The sequence below is a fragment of the Tenrec ecaudatus genome, chromosome 9, assembly GCF_050624435.1.
Source record: "Tenrec ecaudatus isolate mTenEca1 chromosome 9, mTenEca1.hap1, whole genome shotgun sequence".
In the NCBI taxonomy this organism is placed as follows: Eukaryota; Metazoa; Chordata; class Mammalia; order Afrosoricida; family Tenrecidae; genus Tenrec; species Tenrec ecaudatus.
Window position 1 is genome coordinate 84,444,466 of NC_134538.1, and position 26,208 is coordinate 84,470,673.

Genomic DNA, 26,208 nt, shown 5'->3' on the forward strand with positions numbered 1-26,208 from the left:
AGCCAAACCGATTTGAAGTTGCTTGCCTGCATACCTTCTCATCTTTCATTTAACGAAGTTTCCTTCCAACCAGCATTTGACAATGTTCCGGTTATTTCCTTAGTCTCTTCCCATTCTAGAATTATGATCACATGTTAAGCTTCACATAATTATCAGGCGTTCTTCTTCTTTGGTTCTTTTACTGATTAGTCTTTTAATGCAGTGGTTCTCAACCTGTGGGTCATAACCCCTTTGAGGGTCGGACAACCCTTTCAGAGGGATTGCCTAAGACCATCGGAAAACACATTATTTCCAATGGTCTTAGGGACCAAGACACTGCTCCTCTATCTGTCTTGAGGCGGGCATGCCCACATACAAGTACCCGGCATGAAGACTATTACCCATGCTAAAACATGCTTCAAGACAAAATGTCATTTATTTTTAATTAGAAATAAATATTTCATGATATATAATTACAGTTTTGTGATGAATCACTACATTTTATGTCCAATTTGTAACCATGAAAATACATCCTATCAGATATTTACATTATGATTAATGACAGTAGCAAAATTATAGTTATGAAGTAGCAATGAAAATAATTTTATGGTTGGGGGTCACCACCACATGAATAACTATATTAAAGGGTCGCATCATTAGGAAGGTTGAGAACCACTGTTTTAACAGATTGAGGTTTGTCTGTGTCTTCCATTGGTTCAATTACCCGTTTGCCTTTTCAATATATTATCTGTTTCTGAAATTTCAGTATTAATATCCTGGATTTCTATTTTGTCTCACACCCCTGTACTAACTAGGCCTGAGCCTGCTTAGCTTCCAAGATCAGAGAGATCCATTGAGTTCAGGGTAGTATGGCTATAGAGCAGGCGTCTTCAAACTGCGGCCTGCAGAGGACATTGATCCAGCCCACCGGGTGTTTTTGCCCCATTTTGGTCTTTTACTTCAAAATAAGATATGAGCAGTGTGCATAGGAATTTGTTAATAATTTTTTATAGTCCGGCTGTCCAATGGGTCTGAGGGACAGCTAACTGACCCCCCATTTAAAAAGTTTGAGGACCCCTGCTAGAGTCTTATTTGCTATTCTTTATTTGTTCTCCAATGTTCTACATGTTCCTGTTTTCCTTGATCTACCTCTCAATCCACTGAAAAGTAACTAAATATTAATTCTTGAGTTGCTTAACAGGTAATCCAAATAGCATTTCATCTTTAGTCGCTTGTTTGAACTATCTTGGCCTATTTGAGTGTATGTATATGTATATATTTACGCACACATGCTTTGAAGTTACCTGTTGTCTCTCAGACACTGTGGTCTTACTGTGTTAATGTTTTGGTTGTATATGTTGGTTTCCTTCATGCTGATTTGTTGTTTTAATATATACAAGCAACAAGATGGGACTACTATTCTGATTGGTTGCTGTCAGTCATGGGTCCGATAGAGCCGAGCGGGGGTGGCATTCATCAGAATGGAGCAGCAGTTGTGGTGGCTAGACTGGGAGGTGCTGCTGGCTCCTGACTGCTGGGGAAAGATAGATAGAAGGGGAAAGTAAGAAAAAGAGAAAATCAACAGGGAGAAAAGGGACAAGCTAAGGAGGGGGAAAAGGGGGTAAGTGAACAATTTTTGAAAGGCGACAAAGTACTGGTGCCAAGTACTAACCACCAAACATAATGACAGTGGAAATATGGTGTTTTCTCCATAGGAGCACACACTGCCAAATGCAAAGGTCAGGATGGGTGCTACTGAATGTGGATGTGATGTGGTTGCAGGTGGGGCATTTGCTAAGCAGGATAAAAAAGAAAATCAGGAGGGAATAAAAAAACCACAAAGGGTTACCAGTGGAAGAACTAAGAAGAGCAAAAGAGTGGGGGAGAAGTGGCGCCACCCTAGCCCAAGCATCAGCCAGCAGTCATGGGGGTAGCTGGACCACAGAGCTCACTATGGAGTGTACACCACATTCAGGAGGGTGGGGCAGGTGTTGCTGACCACATGTGGGAGGATGGCAGCACTAAGAAGGACAAATGAGGCATGGGGTGGGGGAGAAGCAGTACATGATGAAAGTGCTAGCTCCCAAACATAACTGCAGCAGAAAATACTCTCTCTGCAAAGGCACCTACTTCCAATCAGGACGGACCTTTAGCAGGTATTGTTATGCAGAGAAGGCAGGACAGGGGCACCTACTCCAGGGAATCAAAAGAAAGGGAGAGGACAATGAAAAGACAAAAAGTAAAAGTAGGGAAGGAGAATAAGTGAATTAAAGAAAAAAAGTGACACAGCATTGGCAGTGGAAGATGTGTCTATCCATGTCCAGTGACCAGGTGGGTGGGAGCAACAGGGTCTGGCTTCTGGTCACTAGGAGACTGTGCAATACGAGGTGAGAGATCACACCTCCGTGGTCAACTGTCGCTGACGTGGCTCTGGGCAATCTTGGGAGAGCATAGCTGAATACATGGTTCCTTTCTCCCAACAGCTCCAAGTAAAACTACTTATGAAAAGTATACACCCTCCATCCCATGGGAACTAGAGAAGCCACGTGGAGACCTATGCCAGTGCTGAGATGCTTGCAACACCACTGGATCCAAAGACTTTCTACCCACTGGCCTGTGATCATCCTGCATTCAGCGTCATTACATGTGTTTCATGAGTCTAAAGAGGACTTTATAGATTGGTATTGGACTTATGGGCTTGGACTAGACTGGGTTGGTATGCTTTCTTAATGTACAACTCCCCTTTATATAAAACTCTTAAACACACACACAAAAAAAGAAAAGTATACAAACTTTTTTTTTGCATAGTCAAACATCTTTTATTTTTTCACAACCTGAATACCAAAATCACAACCAACTCGTTCCAGAACAGTTCCAGATTTCTTTTCTTTTTCTTCTCTATTTAACCAGACTAAACAAAGTTTTTAAAAAGAAACAGCAACAAAAAATTGAACAGTAATCTATCCTTCAAAATTGTTGGCTTCATCAATTCTTGTCTTTTCCTTATAGTTATTCAAGTTGTCCGTGTTGAATTCTTCTTCCTCTATATATTCGGTACATCCAGTATCTTTTACTGCATTTGGAAATGTGTTTGCCACCTTTGGTGGCAAAAAGTATTCAGCATTCAAAACTTGTTCAGCCGTTACTGAGCTTCTACAAGAAATCAAGCTAAAGAGAAGGGACTTGACATGCTCATCCTGCAAAGAAAAAAAGAAAACATTTGGTGTTTTTTAAAAATCATTTTATTGGGAGTTCTAACATTATTACAATCCATAATTCATTTAGATCAAGCATAACTGTACAATTACTGCCACCATAATTGTCAAAACATTTTCTTTCTTCGTGAGCGCTTTGATATCAACTCCCCTTTATCCCATTCCCTCCCCTGCCCCCAGGAACCTATATATATGTATCTTAAATAATATAAATTTATATTTATATTAAATATATATTGTCATACCTTACACCATCCGATATATCAATTCACCTACACTTATTATTCATTCCCCTCAAGTGGGGTTATATAGTCGTCATTGCAATTGATTCCCCCTGTCCCTCTCTTCCCATACTCTCAGGGAATCATACTCCAAACTATTTCTGAAGAGCTTATCTATCTTGGATTTCATGCATCGAACGATCTTAACTATACAAATGAACACACACAGGTCTCACAAGCTTAATGAGGTAAAACTAAGACCATAATAGTAGGGGGAAGAAATATTAAAGAACTAGAGAATAGTTTTGTATTTCAATATACCATCCTTCCACGTGGCCCTCCTGTGAGGACTGTGCAATTATCTCACAGGTAGTCTGCGGTCTCCACTTCATCTGTGCTCCTTCATGTCAATTTGACTGCTTGTTTTTGAATTTCTGATACCTATTCCCATGGATACCTCATGATCACATAGGCTGGGGTGCTTCTTCCATGTAGGCTTTGTTGCTTCTGAGCTAGATGGCCACTTATTTAACTTCAAGTCTCTAAGACCCCAGACGCTATATCTTTTAATAGCCGGGTACCATCAACTTTCTTCACATTTGCTTATGCCTTCAGTGATCATGTTGGGAAGAGGAGTGTCATACACATTATTAGAACAGAGTGTTCTGATACTGAGGTAAGATTTAAGTAGAAGCCCAAAGTCCATCTGCATTCTTATTGTACTTACATTTATACATATATGTGTATATGTACACACATAAATACAACTATATGTGTATCTATATATAAAATTTTAATTTATTTTTTCTTCCTTTTGAAAAAAAAGTTTTTGGCACAAACCAACATTAAAAGAAACAAAATAATACATCATAAGGGAAATTCAATAAAAATATGCTTGTGCTCAGTAATATAAATTCCAGTTTTTTCTAACATTGAAGACTCCTACAGAATTCAACATTTTTCAGAAAAATGGTACCTCCAGGAATTTTTAAAAATTGAAGTAAAGGGAAAAATGGAAAGGGAAAAAATACAATCACAGCCAAATATTCTCCAGACCACAGGACATTTCGTGACTTCCCATTTTCCTTCTCTTATAAGACACAAGACAGAGCTTAGCACTGTGGACATTTCACATTGTGCCTCCTTTGCCTGGAAGAGCTGTTTCACCTGATCAACTATTTCTGGCTTCAGTTTCTAAATGGGCTCCTCTGGGAAGCCTTCTACTTCCATACAATTACCATAATTATTATAGGAGCCAGAATTTATTATGAGCCACTATTTCAAAGCATGTTAATTATATTGCGATATGTAAACACCTCTATGATGTTGCTGTTCCATTATCATCTCCCAAGTCACCTTTACTTGTCCCCTATAGCTCTCCCAACCAGAACATGGCACACTGATAGCAACCACCTGGATATTGTGGTATTCCTTGGATTAAGCTCTAAGATCCTTTAGGTCAGAAATTTCCATGTTTCCCACTCCAAGCCCAACAACTAGCATAGTATCTGGAAGATAGTAGACATTCAGTATATATTCTCTAAATTAATGTATGCCAATTTTCACACTGTCCTCTATAATGTTTTCACATATATTTAAAAATAATGCCTTTACCAGATACAAATTTAACTGAAAATCCTAATGCATCCCTTTAGAAAGCACAAAACTTATTTTGTCCAAGTAGTCATATATCATAGGACACACACACAGACACAGAATCCAATTGTAGAGGTGAAGATTTTTATAAGTTATATTTAGTTTACACGATGGCAATAAAAATACAATGGTTCTTAATCCTTGAGACTACACAAGTTGAATGCAGAGATCATTTAGGAAAATAATAAGCAAAAATAGTAAAAAAAAAAAAAAGTATGATTAAAAACAGTAATGAGGAAAGAGCTAGCTCTATCAAGTATTAAATGATAGTGGAAATCCTCTAAAAGTAAAAGCTGGGGTGTGAATAAGCAAACTAATGGCACAAAACCTTAAACTGAGGAATACAACCACGCACAAATGAAGTCAGCATATAAACCAGGTGGCATTTCAAACAGGGGCAGGACTACCTCTTAGAGTATGAGATATTGGAAAATTGGATAGCTAGTGGGCTAATCTTCAGGTCAGCAGTTCAAACTTTCCAGTCACTCCAAGGGAGAAGGCTGCCTGTGCATCTAATGATTTAAAGTCTCAGAGACCAAAGGGGCAGTTCTACCCTGTCCTTTCGGGCCACTGAGTCAGAATAGACTCGATGGCAATGAGTTTGGGTTTTTTGTTTTTGATTTCTCACACCAAATAGCAGGATAAGTAAAATAGATCAAGTATCTAAATGTGAAAAATAAAATCATAACATACTAAAAATAAGTCATCGTCTCTTCTCATAGGTTATAAAATTTTATGAAATTGTAAAACCTAATTAAAGAACAGACAGGTAAGTCCTAAAAAATTTTTAAAAACAAAAAACTTTCCTGACTATAGATCAGGGACATACCACAAAGAAAATAATTATTTCAAGTTACCTTAGTGGACGGACTACAGATAAAATGGGAATGTAACTAAAGTAAAAAATAAAGACTTTCAAAGTATGTTAAATTGTACTTAGTAACCCTACTATTTGTACTAATATCAGTGTTATTTCAAACTATTATGTTGTAAGATAAGCATATAAAAGATAATCATATTTTACTGAATTTAAGACATCAATTTTACAATGCTAAGGAAATTAAAATACTATGAATCAAATTAAGAACCAATGATAAAATGCTTTGATTGTGAGAACCCAGTTAGAAAGATAATGATAAAATAATTTAAAAATCAATATAATCCATTAAAATGTAAATTAAAGCCCTAAATAAATGGAGAAGTATCACTTTCCCAACCACAAAAAGTAGCATTAAAATAGCAATTCTCCCTCAAATTAACCTATAAATTTTGCATAATTCCAGTTTCAACAATGTTTTTCCAGAGAACTTAAGCTGATGCTAAAATCCATAAGGAAATGCCAGTGACAGTCAAGATACTATGGAAACAAAACGTAAGAGAGAAAGCCAGCAGCCCTCCACATAGCTACCCTATTTAAAACAGTGTCACACTGGCAGAGGGAGCAATAGACATCAGTAAAATAGAAGGAAAAACAGGTCCGTGAGTCTATGGAAATTTAACACAAAACACAAGTGACCCATGATCCGAATTCTACCTTGCAGGGCTGGATAGGGCAGAGGCTGTACACTGGTGCATATGGGGGCTGGAGGCACAGGGAATCCAGGGTGGATGATACCTTCAGGACCAAGGGTGTGAGGGGCGATGCTGGGAGAGTGGAGGGTGAGTGGTTTGGAAATGGGGAACTTATTACAAGGATCCACATGTGACCTCCTCCCTGGGAGATGGACGGCAGAGAAGGGGTGGAAGGGAGATTCCGGATAGGGCAAGATATGACACAATAACGATGTATAAATTACCAAGGGCACATGAGGGAGTGGGGAGTGGGGAGGGAGGGGAAAAAAAAGAGGACCTGATGCAAAGGGCTTAAGTGGAGAGCAAATGCTATGAGAATGATTGGGGCGGGGAATGTGCGGATGTGCTTTATACAATTGATGTATGAATAGGTATGGATTGTGGTAAGAGTTGTATGAGCCCCTAATAAAATGTTTAAAAAAAAACAAGTGACAGTATTATTTAGTAATATTGATAACTAATTAGTTAAGGAGAACTAAACAAATGGTGTCAGATCAACTATGTGTTCACATATGAAAAAAGGGAAAGGTTGATTCTTCTTCATACAAACATGAAATCCAGAGGAATTAAAGATACAGAGGGAAGCAAACAGAGCAGATCAAGAACAGGAGTTGCACATAAAGAACATTCAACAGAAAAAATAATCCCACCAATGTTTAGTAAGCATCTGCAATGCGTCAGGCTGAGGAAAACCCTATGAGGCAGTTCTACTCTATCATGTAGGGTCACCATCAGTCAGAATCGACTGAGTCACATAGAAGTAGCAGCAGCAGCGTAGAGCCTCCTTGCACACAGTCCACAGACACGCCCAGTAGGGTGCAGATCACCAAAATGGCTCAGAATCCCCACCCTTGAGTGTGGGCTGGATTTAGTGGATTGCTCTTAAGAAACAGAAAATCACTAAGTACTGGGATGTCACGTTGGTGATTTCCTTATAAAAGTCTGTGGCAGAGCGGAAAATGAATGAATTGATACAAGGGCTCAAACAGAAAGAAAATGGTTTGTACATGATGATGGCAACAAATGTACAAATGTGCTTGACATGATGGATAGATTGTGAGAAGAGTTGTACAAGCCCCCAATAAAATGATTTTTTTAAGTCTGTGGCTTCCATTTAACACGGTCTCTCAACTTACACACTTATGAAGCAAACTTTCGTGCTGGAGACCTGGAAGATATTTGAGGATAACAATGTCAGGCTGAAAATCATCCTCAAACATCTTTGTTATTCCACTCTACAGAGAAAGCCAGAAAGTGTAGTATAGCCCTTCAGTATCTCCCAAAAGCTGCCTCTATGTGTTTCACTACAACACAAGAAGCACAGTCAAAGTCCTCTAAGAGTCATTTTTATCATTTCTAATGTGTTTTTAAATTTTAAATTTCACAGGATATTATTTAAAAACCAACTGCTATCAAGTAGACTCCAAGTGTGGACAGCCCCATTGGCAACAGCAGTATTGTGTTCTGTAATATTTTGGAAGGAGAGTGCCAGGTCTTTCTTCCCAGGTGTCTCAGGGCGATTCAAACCTCCAACTTTTCAATTAGTCACCTCGGACACTAGCCATCTGTACCTCTGAGAAACTCCTCATGGGAAGGGAGTAGATATTGTTGCTGTGCCATCAAATTCATTTCAACTCACAGTGACCATGCATGACATAACAAAACTGAGCCACAGGGTTTCCCAAAAGCTGTAAGCTTTGTAGGAGCAGATCATAACACCTTTATGCCTAGTAAGTAGCTGGCAGGTTCGAACCTCCGCTATGCAGTGAGCAGTGAGCACCCAACCACTATGCCACCAGGGCTGAACAAGTACGCTGTATGTTTCAAACCAATACTAAAGAGGTCACATACCAGATGAAACTGATCCACTTCTGGGATTCCGTCTTCATTTGTCTTAAAGTCCTGACTTTGAACAGAAAGCTATAAAAGAAAATATGAATTAATAAATTTCCAACACACCAAAAGATGATTCCTACAGCTAAAACCTATCACTAAATCCCCTCTCTGATATACTTTGGGCATAAGGTTTTCAATATTTTTTATGTTTTATTTTTTCATAGTGTGTTTTTTTTCTCCTAATCTTGTTTGTTTGTTTAAGCTCACTTTATTGGGGGCTCTTACAGCTCTTATAACAATCCATACATCAATTGTATCAAGCATATTTGTACATGTTACCATCATCATTTTCTAAACATCTACTTTCTATTTGAGCCTTTGGTATCAGATCCTCTTTTTTCCCTCCCTCCCCCCACCCATCCTCATGACCCCTTGATAAATTATTATTTTTTCATATCATACACCGACTGCGGTCTCCCTTCGCCCATGGTTTCTGTTGTTTGTCTCCCAGAGTGGGGAGAGGGCTAGGATGGTTATACAATCCCTTCCCCTTTCCTCCCTTTTCCCCCAACCTTCCCCCTGCCCTCCTGGTATCCCTACTCCCATTTCTGTTCCTGAGGGGTTTATCTTACCTGGATTTCGTGTGTCCTGAGTTTGTTTTTTGTTTTTTTTAAATCATTTTACTGGGGGCTCGTACAACTCTTATCACAATCCATACATAACATCCATTGTATTTCAAGCACATTTGTACATTTGTTGCCCTCATCATTCTTGAAACATTTGCTTACAACTTAAACCCTTGGTCTCAGCTACTCAATTTTTCCCGTCCCTCCCCACTTCTTCCCCCTTCCCTCATGAACCCTTGATAATTTATAAATTATTATGTGTTTTGTCATTGTGGGTAGTCCTCTTAAATTGCTATGTTTTTGTTTTTAGGTATATGAAACGCAGGATTGATGAACCTATAGGACAAGAAGAAGAAGAAGGGTTCCAGGGAGGTATGGGGGAGGTAGAGTACGGGGAGCTGATATCAAGGAGTCCAAGAAGGAAGAAAACGTCTTGAAATGAATTTTAGTAGCAATTGTACAATACTGCTTGATGTGATTCAACTATAGAATGTGATTCAACAATAAAATGTTTTTGGAAAAAATTTAAAATATTGTTTGTATAAAATCTGAAAAGTTCAGATGCTGGTGATTAGACAAGAGCCCACTTAAAGAAGGTACATTAACTCTAGCAGAATAAAAAAATATCTATAGTAATTATCTGTTCCAAACCATGAAACATTTTCTGGGGTTCATGCAGTACCAAGCAGAGTTGATGTGGTAGTACTGCTTGGGGCCATCAAGTCAGTTCAATAGAATAAAACTACTTGGTCCTGCTCTGTTTGCACCCATTGTTGCAGCTACTGTGTCGATCCAACTCTTTGAAGATTTTGCTCATTTTTTGCTCCCAGTCTACCCTTGTCACCGTGGTCCAGAGCCTGGTTCCTCCTGATAACGTGCCCTCAGTAAGTGAAGCATTCGGGCTGTACTTCTTCCGAGACAGACTTGCCCTTTCCTCTGGCAGTCCCTGTCAGAGTCGATATTCCTCACCAACATTATTAATGCAACAGTGCTTCTTCAGTCTTCCTTTTTTACTGCCAAGCTGTTGAATGCATATGAAGTGACTGGAAAGACCGTGGCTTGGGTCAGGCACCCCATAGCTTTCAGAGTGACTTGTTTTCTCAATGCAATGTGTCATTTGATTTCTTGACTGCAGCTTCCTAGGCTCATAAAGCTGTCTCAATGTTTTTCACTACAACCCAAGAAGTGCAGTCAAAGCACCCTAAGTATCACTTCTATCTCATTTCATTTGGAAATATTTTAGTAAGCATCTCTAAAAGATAAACTCTTTTATTATGGCATAATGACAATATTATCATACCTCAAAATTTTTAATATCAAACATCCAGTGTTTAAATTTATTTTTCCAGTTTATTCAAATCAGATCCAAGTAATGTCCAAATAGCATACTTTTAAAATGAGCCGTAACCACCTCAAATGTAAATAGTCAAAATACCCCATTTCAGGAAGCGATTGAGATGATTAGTAAACAAATGCAAGCATCGTAAGAGCCAACCAAAAAAAAAAAAAAAGAGCCAACTGCTGCCCATACAGTTGGTTGTTTTCCTTGCCTTCGTTTCCCAGCCCTTCCAATGGACATGAGAACTCTTAAGTCCTGTATTAAAATCCTTTACACCTGAAATGTATGGAGCAGTGGCTTGCATTTTCCTGACAGAACCGACATCAGAAAATTCTCACACTATGTCCTGTCGGGCATCAAAATCAAGAAAGATGAAGACTTTAAGTTAGCTGACTGTTAAAGCATGCCTGGTAAGGCATAATATCCTGACCTAGCACCGCAGTCTAAAAGAGAGGGGGAAATAAACTGGGAATCTTCAAGCTAATAAAAACGGCAAGACTTGGCAATAAACTAGATATGAGAGCTGAGGGAGTTAGAAGAGTCTAAAAGGACTACAGGTTGTTGACACAGGTAACTAGAAGAGCCTGCCTGTGCAAAGATGAGGAGAAATTTAATAAAACTATACCATTTTAACAGCTAAAAAAGAGAAAATATATGAAAATCTAACAAAACATGCATAGTATCTGTTCAAAACAATAAAATGCTGATGAAAAATAAAAAATTATACATTAAAAAAAAACACCTCAATGTCATCAAGTCAATTCTAACTCACAGTAGTCCCGTAAGACAGGGCAGAACTGACCCTGTGGGATTGGGAGACACTTTCTGGGTATAAAAAGCCTCTTTTTTTCCTCCAACAGACTGACTGGTGGTTTCAAACTGCTGACCTTGCAAGTTACCCAACTTGTAACCAATATGCCACCCAAGATGTCAAATTTCCCCAAAATTTTTTATATGCAGAGATTATCTGTTTCTAAACTACGCATACAACCACAACATCTAAAACAATTTGAAAAATAACAATCGTTATCCAATTTTAAGACACTTGATTGTAAAATCTTTGAGTCAGAATAATTTTTCCACTTTTGACAGGATAAAATATTTGACTTACCATAATTTTATTAAGTTGAAATCAAGTAGTGCAAACCCTCCAATTTTTTTGTTATTTTTTTAAGATTCTTTATCTATGTAACACAGACTGTATGTAACAGTCAGTTACATGAAAGTATGTAACAAACTCACTGTATCTTTATATGTAGCGATCTATATATGGTGTATTACTCCTGGGCTTGTACTTCCAGTGTAACGGTGAACAGAGTGAGAAAAGGCATATTTTCCTTTCTAATATTTGACCATGAGTCAAAGAAAAAACTTAAGGTGCAGATAGGAAATAGCTATTTGGTTTACACTAAAAGCAGAAACGTTCACCTAGAGCTCATTTCATATCTATTTTCCACATATGCATGAATCGCTGCCTGATAAGTATAGGACAAAAATCACCTTCCTTATTAATCTTGCCTATAATATAACTAAGACAACTCTGCGACACCTAGAATACGTGCCAGCCACTTAGTAGAAAAAACCCAATATACAAATAACTAAAAGAGAAAGAAGCAAAGCAATGCTTTATGATAAAACTTAATAGAAATTCAAACTTTCACTACACACCTACCACTTTCATGTGAAGTGAACCACTACAAAAACATCACTGTACAAACTGAATTATGTATGTAAATGATTGATCTATTTAGATTGTACTTTTAAAAATAACATACCCACAATAAAAGGCAGCCATAAGCATACAAGTCTGAACTTGGAGAGGCAGGTTGTCCCATCTTCAACTCAGGCGATAGCAAACTCAAATTACCAATCCTCATGTTCACTGAAGCACGCTGGCTCTACAAAGACATTGTTAACTATTTTAAAGACAATACAGTTTAAGTTGGTTTTCTGTGGAGTATTCTACATTCAATCCACATGCGCACACACACAAAAATTTGTGTACTCACTTTGGCAGTGCATATACTTAAAAAAATTTTTAAATAACTATATGAATAAAGTGAATTTCATTTTCTCATGAGTCTTTTATATAACTTTAATAAAATATTGTTTTCAAATAATTTCTGCCTTTATAAACCACTCTTGAAAATCAATCTCATAAAATCAACACTGATAATTTTGTTATATTTTGTATAATATGCATTTGCATAAAATCAAAACCACCATTGATTATTTGATTTGGTACTCTTAAAAAAAAGTTTCCTAAGGGCAAATGACAATGTTATTTTCTAATTCTTTTTTTTTTGTTATTTTCTAATTCTAAGTAAGTAAAATTTCAATATTATAAATTTTAAAAAAACTTTAATTCTACAAAGTATTTTCCTTCCTTACTGACTCTACTTCAAACATGTCACAGGCTAATCAATGATAAGGACATAAACCATGGTTTCTGAGACACCTTGGCTGCAACTCTTATGCTTTCTTTTGTTGTGTGACCTTGGACTTTAACTTTTTGAATCTAAATTAATTCTTTTAATGAAAATATCATCCACTTTATAGAGTTATTTAAATATAAAGGTATCAGCACAACACCTAGCACACAGCAGATATGTCCAAACCAAACTCACTGCTAACAAGACAATTCCCTAGGTGTTTTAGTTTGAAAACTGCAGGTGGGCTAATACTCAAGTATATACAGTAATTACCTACTTTTCCCCACTGATCTTCACTCTTCACAAAGTGTGGCCAAAGACCAGCAGTACTGATATCACCTGGGAGCTTGGTAGAAATGCACAATAACAGGGGCCAGCCCCAATCCCAACTACGTGGACAGCTGCCCCTACCCCCAGAATTTATATCAGAGGACAGCACTGAAGCTGCAGCTCAGGGAGAGGGACATCTCTGATCAGAGCACACGGGAGCAAATGAAAGGTGAGGAAGAGACAGTGGAGCACATCCTGGCCCACCAAGCCTTGAGGACGATATCCCCGCTCAGAGCAGCCAGATTACAGAGAAAACTATATGGCCAGCCCTGCTATGAGACACGACATCCCTCACTGACACAGCCCTACAGGGGACATTGGGAACTGCGTCCAATCTGACCCCACCACACTGAGGCAAAACACTAAGGGAGTGCAACAGAACAAGGGGACCAGAGCAAGGAAGTCCGGAGGGTGTACCAAAACTAGACCTTGGGACCAGGGCATAGTACTCCATCACTCTACTGGAAAACACTTCTAGAGACCAACAAACAGTCCTTGAACTATCTGTCTACAGGCTTTTCTTTTTTTGTTTTGTTTAGTCATTGGTTTTTGTTGTTGTTTTGTTTTCTTTTGTTGCTTGGTTTTTCTCTGTCTTGTTTTTGTGCGTGTTATTATTTCTACAGGTCTATCTATATAAGATAGGTGGGATAAACAATCTGGAGGAGAAATCAACGGGACCGACAGTTCCGGGGGACATGGGATAGAGGGGGAAGGAAGTGGTGTTAACAAACCCAAGAACAAGTGCACAACAAGTGATCCATATTCAGTGGTGAGTGGGGTGTAGGAGGCCTGGTAAGGCTTGATCCAGGGCAATGTAACTGAGAGGAATTACTAAAACCCAAATGAAGGCTGAGCATTATAATAGGACAAGAGGAAAATAAAAGGAAACAGAGGAAAGAACTAGGAGGCAAAGGGCATTTGCAGAGGTCGAAATAAAGGCATGTATATATGTAAATATATTTATATATGAGGATGGGGAAACAGATCTATGTGCATATATTTGTAGGCTTAGTATTAAGGTAGCAGATGGACATTGGACCTCCACTCAAGTACTCCCTCAACGCAAATGTACTTTGTTCTAATAAACTGGCATTCCATGATGCCACCTTCCAGACAAAAACACTGAAGACAAAGTGGGTGCATAAGCAAATGTGGTGAAGAAAACTGATGGAGCTCAGCTATCAAGAGATACAGCATCTGGGGACTTAAAGACTTGAGGTTAACAAGAGGCCATCTTGCACAGAAGCAACAAAGCCCACATATAAAAAACACATCAGCCTGTGTGATCACGAGATGTTGAAGGGATCAGGTATCAGGCATCAAAGAAAAAACAAATCAAATCATTGTGAATGAGGGGGAGTGCAGACTGGGAATTCAAGACCCACCTGTAGGTAATGGGGCATCCCCTTACAGAAAGGTCACGGGGAGGAGACAAGCCAGTCAGAGTGCAATGTAGCAACAATTAAACATACAACTTTCCTCCAGTTCCTAAGTGCTTCCTCCCCACCCACCCCCACTATCATGATCCCAATTCTACCTTACAAATAGGGCTAGACCAGAGGATGTACACTGGTACAGATAAGAACTGGAAACACAGGGAATCCAAGACAGATGATGCCTTCAAGACAAGTGCTGAGAGTGGCAATACCGGGAATGTGGAGGGAGGTTGGGGTAGAAAGGGGGAGCCAATTATAAGGATCTACACATAACCTCCTCCCTGGGGTATGAACAACAGAAAAGTGGGTGAAGGGAGATGTCAGATGGTATAAAATATGATAAAATACTAATAATTTATAAATTATCAAGGGTTCATGAGGGAGGGGGAGAGGGGAATGAGGGAAAAAATGAGGAGCTGATACCAAGGGCACAAGTAGAAAGCAAATGTTTTGAGAATGATGATGGCAACAAATGTACAAATGTGCTTGACACAATGGATGGATGGATGGGTTGTGATAAGAGTTGTACAAGCCCCGAATAAAATGATTAAGAAAAAAAAGAAATGCGCAATAACTCCATCAAAGAAATGCTGAATAAAACTTAACATTTTAACAATATCCCCAGTGATTCATGTGCCCTTTAAAATGTGGAAAGCAAAGCAATGATGTTGACCACAAACTACTTTTCATATTCTTCTTCCTTATTAATAATACATCAGTTTGAAAGTGGTGTGCAAATGGAACAAAGGTGCATTTAATCATTATTTTTAAATGGGTAAGTCTTATCTTCTGGAAATAACAGCTGGCAGATTAGTGTCAAGGAGGAAGAGTCATAGATGGAGTATCAGTGTGTTTATAGTCATGTACACTATACGCTCCAAATGATTAGTTTTACTTTTTCACTTTCTCATTGTTCAATCATATGAAAACTATTGAGATGCATGCATACCAGGCTATTACCCAACGACCTGTGAATGATCAAAGTATAAAACGTATCAAGATACAATTCTCTGAACAAGTGTTGGCAAGAATGTAGAAAATTAAGGACTCTCACGGGAATGCAAAATGACATATGAAAGTATAGGCTCACACAACAATTTGTACATGAATATTCCTAGCAATATTAGTCACAGTAACCAAAAGGCAAAAACTACCCAGCTTTCTTATCCATCAACTGGTAAGTACTATAAACAGAATATAGCCTATGCATTCAGAGAAATATTACTCAACCAGAAAAATGAATTTTTTTACGTCACTCCTGTACAATGTATCAGCTAAGTCCACATTCGGATACATTCTACATGTGTGAAAATTGAAAATAATATGCTAGGTGAACATTGTATATCACAGAAGGCCTTCCAGTGTATAATTCCAGGCATATGAAATACCCCGTCTAAGTGGCATATCCACAGATAGAAAGCACTGAAAGGAAAGGAAAGGAGAATGGGAGAGTAATTGCTAATAGGCATAAGGGTTTTTTTTAACCAAACCAAAATCAAACCCACTGCCATTAAGTCAATCTTGAGAGCGACCCTGTAGGTCGGAGTATAACTGCCCCTGTGAGTTTAGGAGACTAAATCTTTGTCAGAGTCAAAAGCTGCTTCTTCCCACAGAGGGGCTGGTGGTTTCAAACTATTAGCAACCCAACAATTAACCTACAGCACACACCATTACATAATCATGATCAATACGCAACTTAGTGAATATACTAAGAACCTCTGAACTTTATTACTTTAAAAGTAAATTTTTCTGGGGGAGAGAAGGAAAAAAGAGCTGTAAGAGCCTCCAATAAAATGATTTATTAAAAAGTAGGGGGGAGTGGGGGAGGGAAGGGGAAAATGAGCAGCAGATATTAAGGGCTCAAGTAGAAGGCAAATGTTTTGAGAATGGTGATGGCAACAAATGTACATATGTTCTTGACACAATGAATGTATGTACGGATTGTGATAAGAATTATACGAGCCCCTAATAAAATGATGGGGAAAAAAGGTAAATGTTTCGAATAACTTGCAACTTGAAACCACCATATGCTTGTAATTTTAACTTTCTCTGCTTTTTGAGAAATCTTAGTCCTGCGGATAGTTTTGCCTTAGTAAATGAGCATGACTGGAATTTTTGTTTTCTTAATTTCAGTTACTGACGTTTTTAACCTGTATAAGTGAATCTTACATATATTTTAGTCTAAAAAAGCCTTCCTACATGTATATATTTTTTTCTCAATAGTTATTTAAAACCTATACCAAGGCTAGATTAATCATACTATTATTAGAATTACCAAATGTCTCATGAAGGTCACTGAAATTATTTTTCAACAAGCTGATAATGCTACCTCTAAAATAAACCGGGAAAAAATATATATACACACACACACAAATGAATTTCTGACTCACACTTAATTAAAAACCCTGATCTAAGAACAATTATTTCTTAACAAGTGGCCTTGCTCAATACTTTTCCTCATAAAGTGATCATTAAAGATATGGGTGCTACAGCAAGGTGTGCTGAAGAAATCAGACAATGCCTGGCTATCAGAAAGAGTAGCATCCAAAGTCTTAAAGACTTGTCTTAAAACAAGCAGCCGTCTAAGTGAAGTGACAGCTAAGTCCATACAGAAGGAGCACCCCAGCTTGTGTAATCTAATGATTGTAAATACTAAAATCCAACATCAGAAAGAGAAAATGTATTTGAAATTAAAGTCGGGGCATCTAGTATGCCCAACATTATGAATGATCATAAAAGGCCAGACTTCAATTGCAGAGGCCCCACATGGACTAACCCTTCACTGAACTCCCTCCGCCCACTGGCCAGGAGCATGCATACAGTGGACCCCAGACTCCGATGTTAATCCATCCCAGGAGTGCTGAGATGCAGTGCAGTCGAGTGCCGAACCTATCTTTCCCACAAGAAGTAACTGAAAATGTATTCATCTGTTGTCGACCACCACCCTAACCTGGCCTTTTTAGACAAAACATTACACAGAAATGTCAAAGTAAATAAGTTCAGAGTTAAATAAAATCATTTAAATAAGAAACACAACATTTAAAAGTTTTTAACAACTACAGTATGGCCTATACCTTGAGATTGTTGAGGACCTGGATCTGTGGACACAATGTGGAGAGGAGGTATGGAGGGAGTCATTGTTTGAAAGGGAATTCCCTTCCATAAAAGCAACTAGTAGCTGCTTTTCAGGAGTTTTTTTTTCCCTTCTTTGCCTTTTTCGCTATGACCTGACTGGCCTTCTCTTAAAAAAAATCTGTTTAATGTTGTCTGCTGTTGGCATTTCCTTAACTGTTTTCTAAAAGGGTTTACTAAATTATCATCAACAATGTCGGTAACACAGCTAACTACTTCATCATGGTGATTCTTTTCAAAAACCTCTTTCTTAGGACCCATGTTTTTTTATCTGAAAACAGTACAAAAAGTCACAAAAACTAAGAAATTTATAGCAAATGCTTGGAACACAGCTGCGAAAGTTAAAACAATGCGTACTAACAACGCCAACTAACGTCAAGTGACTGAAACCAACTGCTTTTGTTTACAAAAATCACATGTGTTGGGTCGGATCCTGATGTTTTGTTCGAGCTCCAATACAAAATGTTTGACATTTCACGATGAAACCTGATTATATCGAGTTCTGATGTGGTTGAATACCGGGCTTCTACTGTATTCTTGCCCTCAGACAGATTACTGTAGCTGTGAGGTCAAAATTTCACATATCATAAATTTTCCTTTGACTCATTTTTAATTTGTTGTACTGTGCTCTGAGGTTTTTCTGTATGTTATTGTGTTGTTGGGGTTTTTTGTATGCTTTTCTTTATATGAAATCCAGGGTAGATAAAAGTCTACAGAGACAGTAACCAGATAACTAGTTCCTTAGGGTTATTATGCAGGGGAGGTCAGGGGAATGGGAAGCTAATAATTGTGCGTACAAAAATTGAGAAAGTGTTTTAAAACGGACTGTGGTAATGACTGCACAACTCTTCTTAATATATTTAAACCACTGAGGGGAAAAGGAAGCTTTATGGTACATGAATTAAGATGAACTTTATCTCAGTAAATATGCTTTAGTTAAAAGGTAATTGCTCCTTTTTATCATGTGTACGAGGGTGGGAGAGGGGAATTACAATACTTTGTCCTGTCTTTGAGATCACTATACACTGCCTGTTCTGCATTGACATGGTAGCAAATTAACAGCCACTTAAATGGAAAAGTCCAAGGTTCCTTCGTGGCACTTTGAAGAATGGTCACTGTTAATCGAAATATAAAGAACGGTGACTTCCAAATTTAGTCTATGTGTGAGAGAAAAGTACATCGATATTAAAAGGATGGGCACCTGATTTTCCATGCATAGTTCCTAGAGATTTCTTGATAGCGATACAATGATTGACTAATGTTGTTGTCAATGCTATTGACTACATCAGGCTTCTCCTAAAACTTAGCAGTTAAAAAATACCATGTTAATACCAGATAATTGCTTACATCACGATAGACCTTAACTAAGAAAAATACCTTATGATAGGTTGCCGTATCATGTACCATTGCTCAGTTACTACCCAGTAGTACCAAATGGAGCATAGAACCTATTTTTAAATGCTATTTTACCACAGATTTGCTGAAGTCAAAGTCTCCAACAATTCCTTGTTCACGATTTAAAGCAAATACATTGTTCTGATGCAGTGCGCCATGGATTATACCAGCCTTGTGTAATGTATGCAGGCCCTGGGCCACACCTTTCATGACCTTTACAGTCTCCTATAGACAAAGACACACAAAAGTAGTCAGGAAGTTGGCAAATAATTTTCATTAACTTTATCAAATTTCTCATTAAAAGACTATTCCAAACTTGACTAAATAAACCATGAATACAGCATAGAGAAAGAATTACACATTGAATCAAGTCCTGAATGTGAAACTGGTGATATATATAGCTTTTTAAACTGATATCACTATATATGTCACTATATATGTGATGTGTATCATATATGTCTGTGTATAGTCTACTGTTTCTATGAAGAAAAATTGAAAACGCTCATGTAAAGTATCTAGGAAAGGAAAAAACTGAGTGTTACTAAGTAGAAAAATCAAACCTTTCAGTATTATTATTATTACTAATCTTAAATTTGTTGTTAGTTGCCATCCAGGGGATTCCTATTCACAGTGACCCCATGCATGCATGTCAGAGTGGAATTGTGCTCTAGTTTTCAATAGCTGCTCTGGTTAGGAAGTGGAGCCCCAGGTCTTTCTGACAAAGAACTTCTGGATGGACTCTAACCCCCAAGCCCTCAGTTACTAGCCAAGCATGGAAACGATTACACCACTCTGACTCGAGCTGCCACGTAACAAAATGCCACGCACTGCTCCGAGCAGAATTAGCTAAATTCAATTCCCAACTCTGCCTCTGCAAGTCACTTGATTCCTACCGATCTAATTTTCCTCACCTTTAAAATGGGGTAACTCACATCCCAGGGTTGATATAATAATTAAAAGAGAGAACGCAAATCAAACATTATGCAGTTTATAGCATGTGACAATACGCCCTCCCTCACTATTAGGTGTTATTTTCTCATTCCATACATTCATGGAAGTAGTGTGGGTTTGGGGTTGTTGTTCTCACTTACTTCTGGTGTTAGAGGCGTACGGGCTTGAACGGCACTCAGGTTTGCCCTTGGGTAGTATGGGACCATCAGGTAAGCCATAGGGTCAGACTAAGAAGCAAAACAGATCATTACAGAATGTGACTCAGAGTGAAAATTCCTTTGTATTTGTATACATATATTTCCCCTCAGACTTGGTATTCAAAATGCAGTGAGTATATTACATTTACTGCACATACCAGTTTGGAACAGACACATTTCAAGCACTTGAAATGAAAGGCTTAGATAGAGTCGCAGCCAGCCATTGGGTCAATTCTGACCCACCGTGGCCCTATAGGATAGAATAGAACGTTCCTTAGGGTTGTTTGGGGTTTTTTAATCATTTTATTGGAAGCTCATACAACTCTTATCACAATCCAAACATACATCAATTGTGTAAAGCACATTTGTATGTTCCTTGCCCTCATCATTCTCAAAACATTTGCGCTCTACTTAAGCCCCTGGCATCAGTTCCCTTCTCGCTCCCCCCTCCCACATGAACCCTTGATAATTTATAAATTATTTTGTCATATCTTACACTGTCTGACGTCTCTTTAATGTGATTTTAGTATTTATTGATTTCTGCAAGATTCTTTTTGCTTTGTGTTAGGAAGAATGAGTTCCTGCTTTAAAACTTGAAACAAAAAGTTGTTCTAAATACAATGGGCTCTGCAAGCAGTTGGTTTAAGAACTTTACCTTACACAAAAACAGGAATATCAAAGGTAGTAAGCCGGATTCTTCTCTCGTTTCTCTCCAAGCTCTGTGATACTCCGCTGCTCTCTGAATCACCATGGCTTCTGTGTCAACATCCACAGAATAGCCCTGTGCCAAAAGAAGCAGTGCTGGTAAGCCCAAGATTACAAATCCCACTTTAATTATGTATCATTAGAACATACACATAATAAATCCCTTTCACAGAAAACAAATCAATTATATCTAATTGTATCCTTTAATTTTATAAATACTAAATCTTCTATCTCAACAACCCTTTCACAGGAGTCGCCCAATTCATAACAATAGCAAAATTACAGATGTGAAGTAGCGATGAAAATAATGTTATGGTTGGGGAGGGTCACCCGACATGAGGAACTATATTAAAGGTTTGCGGCATGAGGAAGGTTGAGAACCACTGCTCTGTGTTGAATGCTGTAATACGGAAAAGAAATGAACAATTCTACCTATCTCGCAGCCACTAATACCAAGTAAATAATACAACGATCACAATGATCAGTTTCTCAGTTCAGTGAAAAGATATTAAGATTATTAAAATATATTAAGGATATTAAAGACATTACACTGTGTACAAGGAGCTGAGATCTCAAAAGAGAAAAAAAGAACTTTAAAAAGTGTTGGATAGAGTAAGTTTACCCTAAAAGAGTAAACAAATATATCCTGTTAAGTGCTTATGTTATTTAAGTAAATAAGAGAAACTTTAAACTTAAAATTAGTTCTACCAAACAAATCAGGTGCACAAGCATGGTGACGGTGAACTCATACACTTTCAGAAAACGAACATGTCCTTACTTCCCTGGAAAGTAGCCCAACCACTCCCTTTTATACTTCTGACTCTCCCACAGAACAGAAGAACTTAAGCTTACCTTCAAAAGAATCACCTGCCCATTAACCTCAGAACATACCAGAGGACGCTTGCTGCTTAGTTCTTTCAAGGGCTCAGCATCAAGAAGATCCCGTTCCAAGCTCATAGTGAGAAGACCACCAGAGTTCTAAGTGCAAGTTTGTGTTAGAGTTGAAGAGTCCATACAATCCCAGCACTTCTAAAGCATCACCATAGCTAGTTTACATGTTATTAAAGATACTGGGCATCATCAACCTTACTGAAGAACCAGTAAAATAAAAATGTTTAACAGTTTGTCTTTTTCCACTTCCTGGTTCTTGAACTACTCCTATCAAAGTGTCAACACCAATACATAGTTTTTACAGATTTAGAACAGATTCGGGGAAGACTTAGGCTAACCAGACATGGTTCCATGGAAACCTTGACTTGATTTGAAAAGTTATGCTTTCAAAAATACTAAAATGGTCTGACCAAAAGCTGTGGTTTTAGAATGGAAAATCTTTTAAATTATGAATACTAAGTAACACCTCTGCAACTACTTTCAGTGAGATCCTGAAACGTGAACATGGCTTTTATACCTTTTAATTCTCCGAGACTGTCTGCTACATATTAAAACCGGCTACCTAGCATTTTAAATCGGGCTTTTATCATAGGATAGCTTTATCAAAAGAGGCTGTGGAAATGTTTTCTGGATTTTATTAAAGCATTTTCTACAGATTTAATTAACCCACGATATGTAACAAGTGACTATAAAGAATGAATCCTACTCAAAAAAAAAAAAGTGATTCCTAAGTTAAAAACCTTAAAACCATTAAAGATCCATAAGACATGATTCAAACCTTTTTGTAACATATGTCTCCACAGTTTCAAGACACTGGCCCAGGATATTCACTCACCATACTACATGAGATAGTCACTAAAGCCAGAACTATGTAATTTCCATGCAAACACCCACATCATTTTAACGCCAAGTCTTGAAAGACTGTGTAGTAAGTGCCTAACAATTTAAGAGCCCTTAATGTTACATGTTTTAGGATAATAAAATTACATGTCTATATCAACATCCCTTTCTCATGACATCTAAGGGATTACTATGCACAACCTCAATGACAGTTGTAAAGAATCTCTCAGAAAATAGTAAATTTCTGCTAAAGCACTACAAAGAGGGAAAAAAGAATAAATATCTCATGCAGTCTCTCATCCTTTACAGGTAGCACATGAAAAACAAAAATCTAACAGATTCTGCCCTGGGCAAAAGAGTTCGCCAATCCTGCTCCAACTGTCTAATACATTGATGTCCCAGCCTTTGAATCCCACCTCCATAGCAAACCATACCCACATCGATATCTCGATCTTAAACATCTTCTCCAGAATCTTCTCTCTCTGCTTAAACTTACAAGATCCACTCTATCTAAATTCCTCATAGCTAACATGATTCCGTTTTTATTCTAATGCTTTATGTAGCAGTTAAAGATGAGTTACGATTACTTCAAAAAACAAGCACCTCTGATGCAAAATAAGTGCTATTCAATACTGAATATTGAAAACATGCAAATCAACATTAAAATGAAAGTAAAAATATACACTATGCCACCATTAAAGGCAGACTTGAGAAAAAGTTCTATAATTCTAAGGAACTATTTGTAAGGAACTTTTACAGTGAGGAGACAAAAAAATACCTACACACAATGTTAACACTATCACTTTTGAAGAACACACACTGCAGAAAAGTCTCAGTGAAACCACAGTTTACCATGTATTTATGTAATCCTACTTCAGGATGAAGCAGAGGCAGCTCAGGAAACCATTGCTGTACCAAGCTATTCAGCTTCGCCTAGAGTTGAGAAATATATAACTGTTAATATATATTCACTTTGGATATGCCGCTCCTCAGGAAAAAACATTATCACTTGCCTTACTATATACCTAACCAGATACATAATCACCAATTTGCTTATACTTCAAGAAATCACAAATAAAAACGCAGGGTCACTGTGGAGCTAAATTACCATCTCACTAACAGAAGAAAAACTTAATTTCCAACTTTAGCTTTATATGCATATGTAAACAAACAATTTTTGTCTAAAATCCTATCTATAAATCACCTCCATGGGCACTGTACAGAAACAGTGAAGACACACCAATTTGAATCATAAAACTATTTCTTAACATATTATGAGCACGGTACCATTTTATAATAGTGGCTATTTCATTAAGGAGAAAAGAATGCATAATTTTAGAAGCAAATGTGAAACTGAGGATACTTGCATGTGCGCACGCACACGCACGCACACATGCACGCACATGCACGCGCACGCACGCGCACGCACGCACACACACGTCATTTAGCAGGTTAAACATTAACTGTGGACACTTCTCAAGTCATAAGGCTGTAGTTGTTTTATCCAGACTCCTTTGGCGAATATAAGTTACACTAAATTTACTCAATTACTCATAACTTTTAAATGTCTTTATTTTGATAGTAATTTGCATTCAAAGCACATTTCTGTAACTAACTTCATTCCCCTGACATTTATGTGATAGGAAATATCAATTTTGCTTCTAAAGAAAAAATATACTGATTCTTCCAAGTCCACAAAAGATATAACTTCCTCCCAAAACCAAGTGGTTTAATTTTGTTAATATTGTTCAAATTATGCTACTTATTAATGCTTTCATTGCAGTATTATATTAAAATGATGTTCACTTAGAATAAAGGAGAATATCATTTCATGATTTGATTTTAAACAAAAAAGTGGTATTCAAATGTTTCTCCCAGATATTTGTACATCAATGTTGACTACAGCATTATTCACAACAGACAAAGAGTGGAAACAACCATGTATTCATTAACAGAGAAATAAAATGTGGTATATGTCCACACAATGGACTAGCATCCAGCCATAAAAAATATGAAGTTCTAATGCATGCTACAAAACATGAACTTAAAAACATTATACTGTGTCAAACAGATCAGAAACAAAAAGTCTAACATTTTATAATACCACTTATATGAAATATCTAGAGTAGGCAAATCCATAGACTAAAGTTGATTAGCGATTATGCCAGGAGCTGGCGAGAAGGCAGAGTGGTCATCACTTCAAGAGTACTGAATGTCTGCTTCAGGTGCTGAAAAACTTGGAAGGAATGGTTGTGCAATATGATCAATTTAATTAATATAATTGCATTGTACTTAAAATGGCTCAATTAAAAATTTTGTTATATATTTTTCACCCAAATAAAATTATTTTTAAAATTGATTTGTGGTGTAGTCTCAGTTCTAAAAACAAGCAGAACAAAGACTAAAAGGAAGTAAACCCAAAGTGTGCAGTGATTACTCTGCTACCTTAGTAGTACAGTTACAGATTATGACTTTATTCTTCGTAATTTCCACAGTTGGGTCGCTGGTCATGAAATGATTTTGTCATCAGGAATGATTTCAAATTTCAAATGAACCTATCACACCTCTACCAGCACCACTCCCTGTCACCACCGAGTCCATCCCGACTCCTGGCAGCCCCGGAGTGAGTGTCACAGTAGCATGTGCTCCACAGTTTTCACAGCCGCGACCTTTCGGAAGCAGGCCTTCCTCACAAGGAACTTCCCAGCAGGCTGAAATCACGGACTTTTGAGTGAGTAGCCAAGCACCTAACCATCTGAACCAACAGGGCTATGCTAATATTTCTAGCCTTGTGATTATGGCTATAATCTTCATAAAACCAATACATGAATTCAATTTCTAGAGAAAAACTAGATTCAAGACTTCAAAATATTAACTACTTACATATTCTTCTTGCTCATGGTAAATTTCCTGAAAAACACTATTGTGCAACTGAATTATTTCTTGTTTTATTTTCTCAATTTCAGATCCATCAGGGTCATCAGACTTTGAAGAAAACAGAAAAAAAAATTGTCTTACAGGCTTAAAAGTGGACCAACACCAATCTTCCAAGTGAGAACAAGTACAACTTCTATAACACACTGTTCTGCGTAATTTCTAATTATTTCTTTGTACCTAGCACAAAACAAGGACTCCTGGTAGTACACAGTAGGTTATGCACTGGACAAGGTCAGCAGTGCCTGCTCCACGGGAGAAAGATGAGGTGACCTGCTCTGTAAAGATTTCAGAAACCCTAAGGAGTATGAAATGGGCATTGTATATCAAAAACTACTAAGAAAAAGAAAGAGACTCAAGTTCACCAATGGCTCCTGGGAGTGAAGGGAGAAGAGCTGCTGCTTCGGGCGCCGACTTCAGGTGAATGGTGGGTGGGGCGTTGTTTGGAAGAGGATGTCAGGAATGGCTTCATAACAGCATAATCAAGGGCACTGACATATATTTGTAGAAAGTGTTCAACT

General features: G+C 37.7%; 1 protein-coding gene across 3 annotated transcripts in view; it reads right to left on the reverse strand.

Annotated features, from left to right (window-relative positions):
- Positions 1 to 2,788: 2,788 nt before the first annotated feature.
- Positions 2,789 to 26,208, reverse strand: part of STK31 (serine/threonine kinase 31) — an 83,783-nt gene continuing 60,363 nt past the window's right edge. For all 3 annotated transcript variants that reach the window (XM_075558288.1, XM_075558286.1, XM_075558285.1), the window contains exons 16-24: positions 25,637 to 25,738; positions 23,606 to 23,686; positions 21,875 to 22,000; positions 20,973 to 21,098; positions 20,261 to 20,347; positions 19,245 to 19,394; positions 12,220 to 12,342; positions 8,495 to 8,563; positions 2,789 to 3,176 (exon numbers count right to left, since the gene is read on the reverse strand). In XM_075558288.1, the coding sequence (XP_075414403.1) occupies positions 2,940 to 3,176; positions 8,495 to 8,563; positions 12,220 to 12,342; positions 19,245 to 19,394; positions 20,261 to 20,347; positions 20,973 to 21,098; positions 21,875 to 22,000; positions 23,606 to 23,686; positions 25,637 to 25,738 (1,101 nt within the window). In that variant the 3' untranslated portion in view covers positions 2,789 to 2,939. The remainder of the gene's footprint in view (positions 3,177 to 8,494; positions 8,564 to 12,219; positions 12,343 to 19,244; positions 19,395 to 20,260; positions 20,348 to 20,972; positions 21,099 to 21,874; positions 22,001 to 23,605; positions 23,687 to 25,636; positions 25,739 to 26,208) is intronic.